The sequence below is a fragment of the Lolium rigidum genome, chromosome 4, assembly GCF_022539505.1.
Source record: "Lolium rigidum isolate FL_2022 chromosome 4, APGP_CSIRO_Lrig_0.1, whole genome shotgun sequence".
Taxonomy (NCBI): Eukaryota; Viridiplantae; Streptophyta; class Magnoliopsida; order Poales; family Poaceae; genus Lolium; species Lolium rigidum.
In genome coordinates this window covers 159,293,550-159,305,980 of record NC_061511.1, presented here as the reverse complement: position 1 = coordinate 159,305,980, position 12,431 = coordinate 159,293,550, and the positions used below count along the sequence as shown (strand labels likewise).

The following is a 12,431-nucleotide window of genomic DNA, read 5'->3' as shown; positions in this document are numbered from 1 at the left end:
TGAATTGACAACTCCGCTGTTAAGGCTTTCAAGTATTCTTTGTCTCCCCTTGTGTCGAATCAATAAATTGGGTAATACTTCCCTCGAAGACTGTTGCGATCCCCTATACTTGTGGGTCATCAGCGGACAAAAAAGCCCTCAAGCGGGGCGACGCAAAACGTCCGCAGTGTCCGTCCTGACGCAAACGTGGACCAAATATGCGTCAGGAATGCGTCTCTGCGGACGTGTCCGCGCGTCCGTTTTTGTCCGGTTGGGCTGCATGCAGCCCTCTCTCTCCTCCTTTAATCACGCATTCGTTTATTTCGAGCCACACAAACAGAATCTTTTCCTCTCTGTCCTCTCTAATCACGCATACGGTCAAATAAATGCGTCCCTGCCGCTGGAGAAGGAGCAGACGCATGCGGACATGCGGACGTTTTTTATGTCCGTGCCCGACGCAAACGGACATAAATATGCGTCGCCCCGCTGGAGATACCCTTAGTTCTTCTTAGTCTGACGACATCTATGGTGGCAAGCTTGATGTTTCTTAGTTTTTCTAATTTATCTCTGATCTGATTGTAAGAGGAACTTCTCATCACTTTATATTCGTTTTGCCGTTTGGCTTTATTTATAAAGCGGGGTGAAAACTTATTTTCAGAGGATAACTGAGAAATATTTTTTCGAAGAAGGATAGCTGAACGTGAACAACAATGTCTGTTGTTTTCGTTTGCTTCCTTTTTTGCATGTTCCTTCTTCTGCACACTTCATTTCTCCACTCCCCTGGCGCCGCTGAAACCCCCACTTTCCCAGTTGCCTCCTCTTAACGCCCGCCGCCGCCGCCGCCACCGCTCGCCATGGCCCCGCCGCGGAAGAAGAAATCCCGACAGCCCGCTCCTACCAACATACTCGCCCTCGGCGACGACCTCCTGCGCGAGGTGTTCCTCCGCCTCCCCTCCCTCCCGAGCCTCATCCGCGCCGCTCTCGCCTGCCCCGCCTTCCTCCGCGCCGTCCGTTCGTCCCCCGCCTTCCGCCGCCGCTTCCGCGACCTCCACTCGCCCACCATCCTCGGCGCATTCCTCGTCGACGACGACGACACCCCCATGTCCACCTTCGCGCCCCTCCGCCTCCGCGACCGCCGCTCCGACCCGGACCACGCCGCCGCCCTCCGTGGCCTCGATGCCTTCCTTACCCGTCTTCCCCATGCTATCGGTGTCAAAAAGCACGACGGCGAGGTCGCTCAAGACGAAGACGAAGAAGATGTCGAAGACGAGGACGGCCCCGTGGCCGAGTGGTCAATGTCTGCGTGCTGCGATGGGTACGTCCTTCTCGTCACGCCGCAATGGAACACCAAGAAGGTGGCCGTCTACGATCCCCTCACAGGCGCCCTGCATCTCTTCCCCGGCCCGCCCCATGAGGTGTTCGGCGGACAATCAGAATACACTGCTGAGTTCCACGTGATCCCCTCCGAAGCGGACGACCGGTCGTTTCGCCTGCTCTGCGTCCCCAAGAAACACTGGGGAAAGCAGATCGCCGTCTTGTCACCGGACACCAGGGAGTGGCAGATTGCCACAACACCGTGGAGCCTCCGTGATGCTGGCAATGTAGAGCTAGTGAGGAATGGCCTTGTTTATTGGGCATCTTCAGACCAAGACTATATCCCTGTACTAAACGCTGCAACAATGCAGTTCTCTCAAATTGACATGCCGACTAAGATTTCTGCTAGCTTAGGTGAGACCAACGATGGGAAGCTCTGCTTGGTTCGCGTGTATGGCCTTCTGATTGATGTTTGGGTCCCAAGAGCCGGCGATGACGGCGTCGATAAATCGATGCAGAACACGAAGATTGATGTTTGGGTCCCAAGAGCCGGCGAAGACGACGTCGATAAATCGATGCAGAACACAACATTTGATATGGTGGATGCGATTGGTCATCTCGCTCTAAACATCATGGATGAATGTCCTTCGCTCAACGTCGTGGCTATTAGGGGCGGCATTGTGTATCTCACAATTCACCAGTTCGAGCCTCCTAGCTGGCTTCTGTCCTTCTGCATTGAAACAGGTGAGCTGCAGAAGCTCTGCCGGATCACTAGATCCGAGTTCTACTATCCCTACACCATGGCCTGGCCACCCGCTTTGGTAGGCAACAAGGTGAGCTCTTGACTCCAACTTTGAATAATTTTATTTGTACTTTGTATAATACAGTACGTTTTTGTTAACTGCTGATGATATCTTGCCATGGTGCTATAGATTTCGTCTTGGTTAGATTTACTCACTATTTGAGATTACTCTTGATGGATCCAGAGATTATTTTTCAATGAAATTGAATTCGATATATAGTTTTATTAGTTGATTGTTGAGAATAGTGTACAATGCAGTTCAATGTATGGCACCCAAAATGTTGGCTTAATTAACCTCCGTCCTTATGCATTTTGTCTTATGGATTCATTTTCATTTCAGACCACTAGTGATATTATAGTTTGTGATGGACCAAAGATATTAGTTTTTCTTAATGAAATGATGTGGCTTAAGGGGAATAAACCCTTAATGATGTTATATTGCTAGAAAGTATACGATAGAGTTGTAACATTCAATATTTTTATTTGTTGAGTGCTAGCCTGTGGAGTTAACATTCATAGCGGCAACGCTGTCAAAGTTGGTGACTTAACCTGTAGTTCAAAAGCTGAATGGTGAAAGCGCTCCCAAACCTAGAAACACAAAATGGGTCAGAAACTAGGTTCGATCCCTAATCAACCGAAGCAGATGCAGGATCCGAAGTATTCGCCTTCGGTCCGGCTCAGAAGAACGAGGGATCATCTACTGCCTATCGCTAGTCACACCGAAAGACTTCTACTTAATAGCTATATCTCTAACCATATATTTTATTATTTTTTATCTCAAAATACCAACCGTCCACTATTGATGGACTTCTTGCTCAGTTTCGTGGTCAGAAGATCAACATTCTGAGTAGAATTCTTTTGTCTTGAATATATTCCCTTCTTGGTTTGTTATTGAGAAACTTAATCAAATTAAGGGTCAACATCCTGCATCATGTGATAGTTGGAATAACTCAATCCTGCCAGCAGGCTTCTTTGATCATTCTCCGCCTTGTATCACAGCTTCACACAAGTGACTGCTTAGAAGATCAATATTGTGGGTCAACTATTGCAGATCTTAGTGTAAATTGAACGTGAAGCCAATAGTTTTGAACCTTCTTTCTTCTTTTGATCACATTGTTTCATAAACATGTGTTTATTTCTTCAGCACCATAAAGATGTTGGTCACTTTCTCTTTTAAAGACTGTCTCGACTTAAAATTCTGCAATACACAAGTAACCCACTAGCCAATATTACTGTTATGATTTAACCATGTCCCAACACTTACACTGCATTTGGGGAATCGAGAAGAGGTCCATACTTGCTTTTATTTCGGTAGTCCTACCCTTCTCTCTGCCATCTAGCATTTTATTCTGCCACTAATACAGATCAACTGAGTTCAAAGTTCTGCAATAGTCAAGATACATATGCCCTCATGCAAGTATATCTAGAGAAATTATCATTTATAGCGTTGTTGACATGATAGCTTATACAAAAACTCGAAAAAAGGGCTGGACATTATTATTTTCTCGCTTCCGAGTAGTATTCTCTATATATCAACAATATTTCTAAATTATTGAGTGGAAACTCACCTTTTTCTCATTTGCAAGATTCTTCATTAGTTCTCGTGTTTGCCGTGCATGTACATGTACAAATATCATCGAATAGCATTCTGTCCTCTATTAGCCCCTTTGCAGAAAATGTTTATAGTGTAAATGCAAAGAAGCTTGCCTGCCCTAAAAATATATCTGTAGTTTCCAATATACTTGGAATAGTTTCGCAGATTTTGTAAAGTTGGGCAAAAGGTACACTTGTACAAATGACAAGATCAGTTGATAATTGATGTACTCTAAATTTAATGGGGTGGAGGAAGTAGATGACATCAGCTATATATAACTTTTTTTTTTGCATCAGTTATCTCAAGTATTTGTAGTTAGCTTGTAAAAGGTTGCCCACCAATCTGGAGCAGTTACTTATTTTGAGATGTATTTATGAAGTAGTTACTGTGTGAAACTCTTGTATGGATGCCTCAAGAAACTTGATGGCCATGTTAATCTTTTCTTTCTTGCACAAGCAGATTCTTTAGGGTGGCTGATTGCTCAACATTTGTTTTGCAGGCAACCGGTTTATCCAGTTAAAGTCTGATTGAGCTGCCCGCAACTATTAAGGCCAGAATGAGAAGCATATGTTCCATTCAACTGCAGAAGTTCTTTCAAACTACATATCTTGGCTGGTTAGAAATCGGAATTGCAAGTTTACTGTAGGTGCTACAGCATGCTGTTCTTTGTTGATCCACAAGGAGAATCTGAACTATCTTCAGCTATAACTTGTATCTGTTTGTGAAACTTCCTTAGAACTGTCAAGCGGCAAGCAACTATGTAATGATACCATGATGTAATGAAACAACGGATGATGATGCTGAAGCTCTTTACTTCCGTCTATAACCCTGGCTTAAGTGGTACCTTATTTTTGAGCTAACAAATTATCTCCATCAGACATTACACTAGGGCTTCTACTTTGTTTGGGATGGGCGCTTTTTGACAGGACAAGATGAGTTATCTTTTTTTTTTTTGAAGAGCGACTCACAAGTAATGACCAATATGTGGCATGATGACAACTTTCACCGCTCTGAAATCCCTTCTATTATAGGTGAAACCAATGAGATTAGTAGGAGTTTTACTAGCTTTTCTTTTCATTTTCTTCGCAGATTTGCTAATATTGCAGCTCAATTTGTGTGCATAAAATGTTTCTAATAGTAGGCAAGGGAACTCGTGGCTGAGTATCCCTCCTGACTTTATCTGTAATAGCTGCATGCATGTATCACGATTGTAACCGCTAAAACAGCAATACCTTTTTTCTAGTGGAACAGCAATACCAAGCCTGTTGGTCGATTGTTGCATACTGGGCTTTTGGACGGGCTCACTAGGAGTCCATTGTTGCATACTGGGCTGGCTGCTTGCTTTCTTATGGGCTGCCGGGCTGGCTTGAAACAATGACGCCGCCTTCCTTTCCTCGTTTCCAGTGTCCCGACATGGCCTCTCAGCAACCGCGGCTGCCGCCGCCGCCGCCGCCGCCGCTGAAGAAGAAATCCCCGCCAGCCACTCCCACCACCATAAGCGACCTCGGCGACGACCTCCTGCGCGAGGTATTTCTCCACCTCCCCTCCCTCCCGAGCCTCGTCCGCGCGGCACTCACCAGCCCCGCCTTCCTCCGCGCCGTCCGCTCGTCACCCGCCTTCCGCCGCCGTTTCCGCGAGCTACACCCTCCACCGCTCCTCGGCGTATTCCTCGACATACACGATCCATCCATACCCGTCTTCGCCCCCATCCGCCGCCACTCCGACCGGGACCACGCCGCCGCCATCCGCGGCGCGGACGTCTTCTTTACCCTGCTCCCCGAAGACGATAATGACCCCGATCCCCAATGGTCAATGGAATACTGCGGCGACGGATTTGTTGTCCTCGTCAACTGGGAAATCAAGAAAATGGCCGTCTACGATCCCCTCACGCGGTCCCTGGATCTCTTCCCCGTGCCGCCGGACGAGATCTGCTGCGACATGTACGTCGAGTTCCACATGCTCGCCTCCGAAGAAAACAACAACGGGCCTTTCCATGTTGTCTCTGTCTCTCACGAAAAATGGGGGGCGCAGGCCGCCGTCTTCTCATCAGACACCAGAGAGTGGAAGGTTTTCCCATTTTCGGAGGATGGATATAGCTCTCTGAATGGTACACTGGTGAACGGCTCTGTTTATTGGACATTTACCAGCGGGGCCAACGTCCGCGTGCTGAACACGGCCACGCTGCAGTTCTCTCAGATCGAGCCGCCGCTGCATACCGAAGGGCAAGAGGAATTTAAGCCCGGCGAGACCAAAGATGGGAAGCTCTGTCTGGTTTGCGCAGTTCAACTCATGCTTGTTGTCTGGGTCCGGAGACCCGACAACAACAACGGTGAAGACAGATGGGCGCTGGATAAGACATTTTCGCTGCAGGATGATACACATAACATCTCTCGGTATTGCCTAGATGATGATGTTTCGCTCAATGTTGTGGCGATTATTGGTGGCTTTGTTTATTTCTCCACCTTCTGTGAGAGGCGTCCAAATTCTTGCCACTTCATGTGCTTCTGCCTTGAAACAGAGGAGCTGAGTAAGCTCTGCACTGTCACCCACTCCAATATTTCCTATCCCTACATCATGGCGTTCCCTCCTTCATTGGTATGCAATAAGGTGAACCCTCAACTCGAAGGGGCTTGACTAGGCGGAAGAAGAAAACTTGAAACAGAGAATGTTATTTCTACTATGTATGTTGTTTTCTCACTGTAGAATAAACCAATATCTCCTAGTGTTATTGGCAATCTTTAGTCATTTGTGTAACCTCGTCATCTATCACTAATAGCTGACATGATATTGCTTTCTGTAGCTAGAAAATGGCTAAAGTTTTTCTTTTGTGCTTGGAAAAAGTATTCTATGTGATTGGAAATATTTCCTGAATGGCAAACAGGACGGTTCCCATTTACTCTTTTAGCAAGATTTCTTAAGTTCTCTTGAATCCTTATACAAGTCTCTTAAGTTTAGCTCCCTGTCGTATTCTCGAAAAAGTTAGCTCTCTCTCTCTCTCTCTCTCTCTCTCTCTCTCTCTCTCTCTCTCTCTCTCTCTCTCTTCAATGTTAAGCAATGTGTTGACCTAACTATGTATTTGTAATCCTTAACGTGTGAACGAAGTTAAGTTAGACAGATATCCAACTTGCGAGATCAGTTTAGAATTGGCATAAATGAAATTAACTACATATCATTTCACATTACTTTTCTCAATCATACATACTTGGTATTGCTCTATCAGGAATGCTACTGCAGCTTGAAACATACATTATGAAATTTGCTCCAGCTACTGCTGATCCCATCACCCTCAAAGACTCCGACACTGCCTTTGAATCGCTTGGTTTATGATTGTAATATGTTGTGTAGGAATTCATGTAGAATGTTGTGACAGTGGGATTTCTAGTTGCTGCACTAATACCCCATTTTATTTCCAATTGCATGTTGTGCAATGGTTTTCTCACCAAGCGCAACACTGCCTGCTTTGCTAAGGGGAATCGTTTTGTACTATACCAATTTTATCTTGGCCTAATTTCAGGAACTTGCAAAGCTCGTCGAGTGGTCTACCATAGTTAAATGTTCTTTCAGGTCAATAGTTCACATCTTGTAGAAATATTTCCCCATTGATAGATTATTGATAGACAGGAGTGACTATGGCTCTGCAATATGCATGTGCTGAACACCACGACACTGCAGTTCTCTGAAATCGAGCTGCCTGTGCTCCTTGAAGGGAAAATGGGAATTTGTGGCTGGTGAGACCAAGAATGGGAAGCTCTGTAATGTTTGTGATGTGCAACCTATGCTTGTTGTCTGGATTTTGAGAGCCGGTGATGACAAGATTAATGATGTGATTATTCAGTGTTCAGTAGTGGTAGTGGATCATTTTTCACTTAAGATTGTGGCAATTTATTGATGGATTAGTGTACTTGTCTACTTACTGTGAGATGGCTCATAGTTTACCTTGCTGGTTCATATCCTTGTGTATCAGCGGAGCTGAATCAGCTCATTCATATCCTTCATGCTGGCTGTAGCGCTTCATATCCCTACTTGATGCCATGGCCTCCTTTGTTGCGACGCAACCGGGTGAACCCTTGACTCTTCTAAGGTACATTACTAGGACGAAGATAACTAAAACTGCATTTCTTCAAGATTATCCTTACGTTTGTACTGATGTCTTATTATGATTTTGTCAATGCACTCCTAGTTAGATTACTCATGTGTAGAATGAATCAACATGCCATGTCCTGTTGGGAATTGCATGCTATTTGTGTACTTTGTGGATACTAATGACCAGACTTCTAGTGTACTGGAAGTATAATATCTGTAACCTCTGAGCAGATTTTTTTTTCCAGACCAAACATCACTATTGACTAGGCCCCTGATTCATATTGCAATGGAAGAAAATGAATATTAACGGGCAAGATTCCCAGATCATGTAATAATTAGAACAATTTCATCTTGTCTGCAGGTTTCTTTGATCATTGCCAAAAAGTATTCCCTGTGATTGACAATATATTTCCTGAATGCCAACTAGGACGGTTCCCATTTACCCTTTTACCAAGATTTCTCAAGCTCTCTTGAGTCAGATGGAAATATAATCAATCATGTGGGTACCCATATTCTAGCACTTTGCATAAATCTACCATGTAGTTGCAAAGCCAAATATCGTGTTTCAACCTTCTTGCTTCTCTTGATCGTGTTGCTGCATAAACAATGTTAAATATAGTCCGTTGTTTTCTTAGCGCTAAACAAATCGTGGTGTTCCTCTATTGGATGTTTTCTTCTTTTCACACTAATACAGATAAAGCAAACCATAGTTATGTGAGGTAATTAAGTACAGTCACTTCCACATAAACTACTTTTGGTGATACTGGGAACAGATTGTACATAGATTTTTTTAGCTACATTGCCTACATTTTTCTCTGTGCCATTCTTGATGTAATATCACTTTATTTTGGTGCTCGTACCTAGCCTCACATGGATCCAAAGTTCTGCAAAAATCAAGATGCAGCTGCTCTCCTGCACAAGTATCTTAATTCATATTGCTCATGACACTGCATATGAAAAGCTCGAGAAAGGCTACTTTGCTTCCATGCCCCTAAAGAAATATTTTTTGACGAGATTTCTAAGTTGTCGAGTAAGAACTCTCCTTTTCTCAGTTGTTTTTATTAGCAAGGTCTTGTAAGTTATCCTGTTCATCATGCATATATATAAAGCAATTATGATTGAATAGCTTTTTGTTATCTGTACAAAATGGTTGTACTGTAAATGTAAAGAAGCATGTTGATCCTAGTAATATATCTGTACTCTCCACTGTATTAGTAAATTAGGAAAAATGTAAAAATCACATGATTACAAGACAACTGAGATAGCTATTAATATATACGTGATTGTAGTTCACATCGTAATATGTTGGTCAACAATTTGAAGCAATTTCAGATTTGGATGTTAGGCACGTGTGGAGCCAGGAACTAATGCTCCTATATGCATGTAATGCCAGAAGAAGAAAGATAAATCCCATGCTACGATGTTTTTTTCTTAAATCTAGATTCAGCTTATTCATATTTTCTGACTGCATCACTATCTGTTTTGCAGCCAACTAACCCCTGTTAGCTGCTCAAAACTGTTGAGGTGATGTCTGCTCAGTGAACTATATCATAGGTCTCCTGATGCCCTGAAGGAAAATCCTGTGTTCCATTCAACACAACAAACGTTCTTTCAAATTATGAAGCTACACTGGGTAGAAACCGGAGTTGCAAATCTACAGGCTGGTTCAGCATACTGTATAGTTGTTTCCCAGGGAAACCTCTTTCAGTGAACGTCATTTTAACTGTTAGGTGGCAAGCAAATGTAATGAGGGAAGGAAATGATGGACGATACAGTGAAGCTAACTAGCTAAGTACTTGCAACTATTGACCTACTCGAATGTTGTGTAGCAGTCTAAAAGGTGTGATAATCATTATTGCTTAGTGTTTCACTAAGTCTATGTAAAACAACAGGGGCAGATCTTTGTATCGAAGCAAATATTCCGAGATATATCTTTGTATATGTTGCATACATTGCTAGTCGGCAAATTCTACCGGTCAGTTGTATTGAATTTAAACCTGTCTTTCAAAGTGTAACGGAAGTTTAGGGTATATTCTTTGGTTTGCCTGCTCACCTTTTTTTTTTTGTTATAGCGGAACTGCACAAGTCACATCTAGCATACTGGGCGCCGACCCATATTGGCCCGTGAGCTTTCTTGCACTCACGGCTCTTTGCTTCTTTCTTCTATCTTTGGTTGAAACTAGACAACCTTCACTCATTCCCTGTGTTCCCATGGCATGTGAGCCGCTGGCGAAATCCCCACCAGCTCCGACCACCATATGCGCCCTCGGCGACGACCTCCTTCTGGAGATATTCCTCCGCCTCCCCTCCCTCCCAACCCTCGTCCGCGCCACCCTCACCAGCCGCTCCTCTCTCCACGCCGTCCGCTCATCCGCCGCCGCTTCCGCGACCTCCATTCGTCTCCACTCCTCGGCCTATTACTCGACATCTTTGAATCCGACACCCTTGCCTTCCGCCCTGTCCGCCTGCGCTCCGACCCGGACCTCACCGCGGCCGTCTGTGGCGCCAATTTCCTCCTCACCCGCCTTCCCGACGACGAAGGCTCCACCCCTGAGTGGGGAATCAAGAACTGCCACGATGGGTATGCCGTTCTCATCAGCTATAACAAAACCGATGGCTTGGCCGTCTACAACCCCCTGACGCGTGCCCTACATCTCTTCCCCACGCCGCCTGACAAGATCTGCGAAGACATGTGCATCGAGTACCATATCCTCTCCCCGGAAGAAGACCAAGGCCCGTTCCGCGTTATCTGCGTCTGCAGCGAAGACTACGGGGCCCAAGCCGCCGTCCTCTCATCAGAAACTAGAGAGTGGCAGATTTTCCCGTTGGTGTTCACTGCAAATATGCGGCCCGTGTTTCAGCCTTTGGACGAGAAGTACACCCCTGACAACGGAAAGCTGGTGAATGGGTCCATCTACTTGGTAGCAGAGAGTCTAGTCACGGCGTGAGTGCTCAACACGGCTACGATGCAGTTCTCTCGGGTCGATGTGCCTCACGTAGAAGGGCAAGAAGCACTTGTTGCCGGTGAGACCAGGGATGGGAAGATCTGTGTCATATGCATTGTTAAACTCACTTTTGTTGTTTGGCTCTGGGAACCGATGATGATGGTTTGGAGAGGTGGATGCTGGACAAGACGTTTCCGTTGGATGTAACGGCCCCGGATATACCGATAATAGATTTTGCTTGTTCTTTTTCTTTTATGCATCATCATGCATCATGCATCATATCATTCACAAGATTTTATCAAATAAACATTATTTCAAATAAAAACTATTTTGTTTCTTCCTCTCAAATGGTTTATTTAATAAACCTCCTCTATGTCTTCTCCTTGAACAAAACCTTAACACCAAAACTATGTAACAAATAAAGTTATTTTAAATGTTTTCAAAATAAAACTTTGTTTGTTTTGCTCTATTTTCAAAAGATGTATCAAACCAGTTTTTAAAAACAAAATGGGAAAAAAGAATTTAAAACAAAACCCTACCACTCTCCCTGGCCCGCTCTTTTCCTCTCCAGCTCAGCCCACCTCCCTCTTTTCTTCCCTCCACCGCACCAGGCCACTTTGGCCTTTTTCTTCTGCGACCCCACTCAGCCCAGCTCGCTGAATCGGTACGACCTCCTCGTTGTCGTCTTTCCCCTCACGCAGGAGGCGTGACCCCCCCCCCCCCCCGTGCACGTCACCATCGACATGGCCTAGACAACGTAGCGCACCCACCGCGCCACCTTCTCCCCCTCTTTCCCTTTTAATCCCCTCCAAACCCTGGCCTATCCTCCATCCTCCCCTCGCGCCGCCGCCTCTCTTCCCCCATTCTTCTTCCTCCGCAAGCAAAACGGGAGAGGGTATTTCCCCATAGCACCGTCACTTCTTCTCTGGCGCCCCACCATCTCCGGCATCCCCTCGACAAACCACCGCCACCGAAATCTCCGCCTTGTTCTCCTCTGCAACCTCGTCGAAGGAATCGACTCAAAGCGCCCTAAATCGTCGCCTCCGACCTCGTTACTTTCTCTGACCCGGTGGATCAATTCAACAATTCCGGCAAACGTCTTCCTCCTCCGGCCCCGACGTTTACACGTTGAGCTTCAGGGTGAGAACGCGCACCCCTAGACATCCTCGCCTCCTCCCTAGCTTCCTGTTTTGTTTACGTAACCTTGGTGACCGTCGCCGCCTCCACAGATCTTTGCCGCCGGTGATGCTCCGGCGAGGCTCCTACCACAACGCCACCTCTCTCCGGTCTGCACCGACGAGACGCGCCGAACGCCCCCACCCGTGCATCTTAGAAACCAACGAGTAGCCCGCGAGTATCCTCGCCATCCCGTCGGTGATCACCGCCACTTGCACATGGTGGCCACATCGTCCACCACGTCGTCTGCCACATCGACTCCTTGACCCCACATGTCATCCACTGCGGATCAGATCCATCTCGGTGAGAAAATTCTACCAAACCTAGATCCAAATGTTTTGCAAAAGGGCCCCTGCATCCTTTAATTCATGAACCCGCAGTCCATGTAGCTTCGGCTTTACATGATAACCCCATGGATGTTATCAAAACTAACCCGCAATCCCTTCTCCGGCTAGACTTTTCGTTCAAGTCCTTTTCTATTTAAAAATGAAATATGTTTATCTATTTTATATAATAAAAACTATTCTTCTAATAACTT

General features: G+C 45.6%; 2 protein-coding genes across 2 annotated transcripts; both read left to right on the top strand.

Annotated features, from left to right (window-relative positions):
* Nucleotides 1-833: 833 nt before the first annotated feature.
* LOC124647704 lies at nt 834-4,510 on the top strand. Its single transcript, XM_047187600.1, has 2 exons — nt 834-2,126; nt 4,189-4,510. The coding sequence occupies exons 1-2, from the start codon at nt 834-836 to the stop codon at nt 4,207-4,209; spliced, it is 1,314 nt and encodes a 437-aa protein (XP_047043556.1). The 3' UTR covers nt 4,210-4,510.
* A 592-nt stretch (nt 4,511-5,102) lies between these two features.
* On the top strand, nt 5,103-6,430 carry LOC124647703. The gene has a single exon (XM_047187599.1). The coding sequence runs from the start codon at nt 5,103-5,105 to the stop codon at nt 6,321-6,323; it is 1,221 nt and encodes a 406-aa protein (XP_047043555.1). The 3' UTR covers nt 6,324-6,430.
* Nucleotides 6,431-12,431: the final 6,001 nt, after the last annotated feature.

Bases quoted from the DNA above. Each gene is read 5' to 3' on its own strand.
- LOC124647704 (XM_047187600.1), top strand. From the start codon at position 834: ATGGCCCCGCCGCGGAAGAAGAAATCCCGACAGCCCGCTCCTACCAAC. The intron at 2,127-4,188 runs GTGAGCTCTTGA...TTTGTTTTGCAG, and splicing joins CCGCTTTGGTAGGCAACAAG to GCAACCGGTTTATCCAGTTA.
- LOC124647703 (XM_047187599.1), top strand. From the start codon at position 5,103: ATGGCCTCTCAGCAACCGCGGCTGCCGCCGCCGCCGCCGCCGCCGCTG.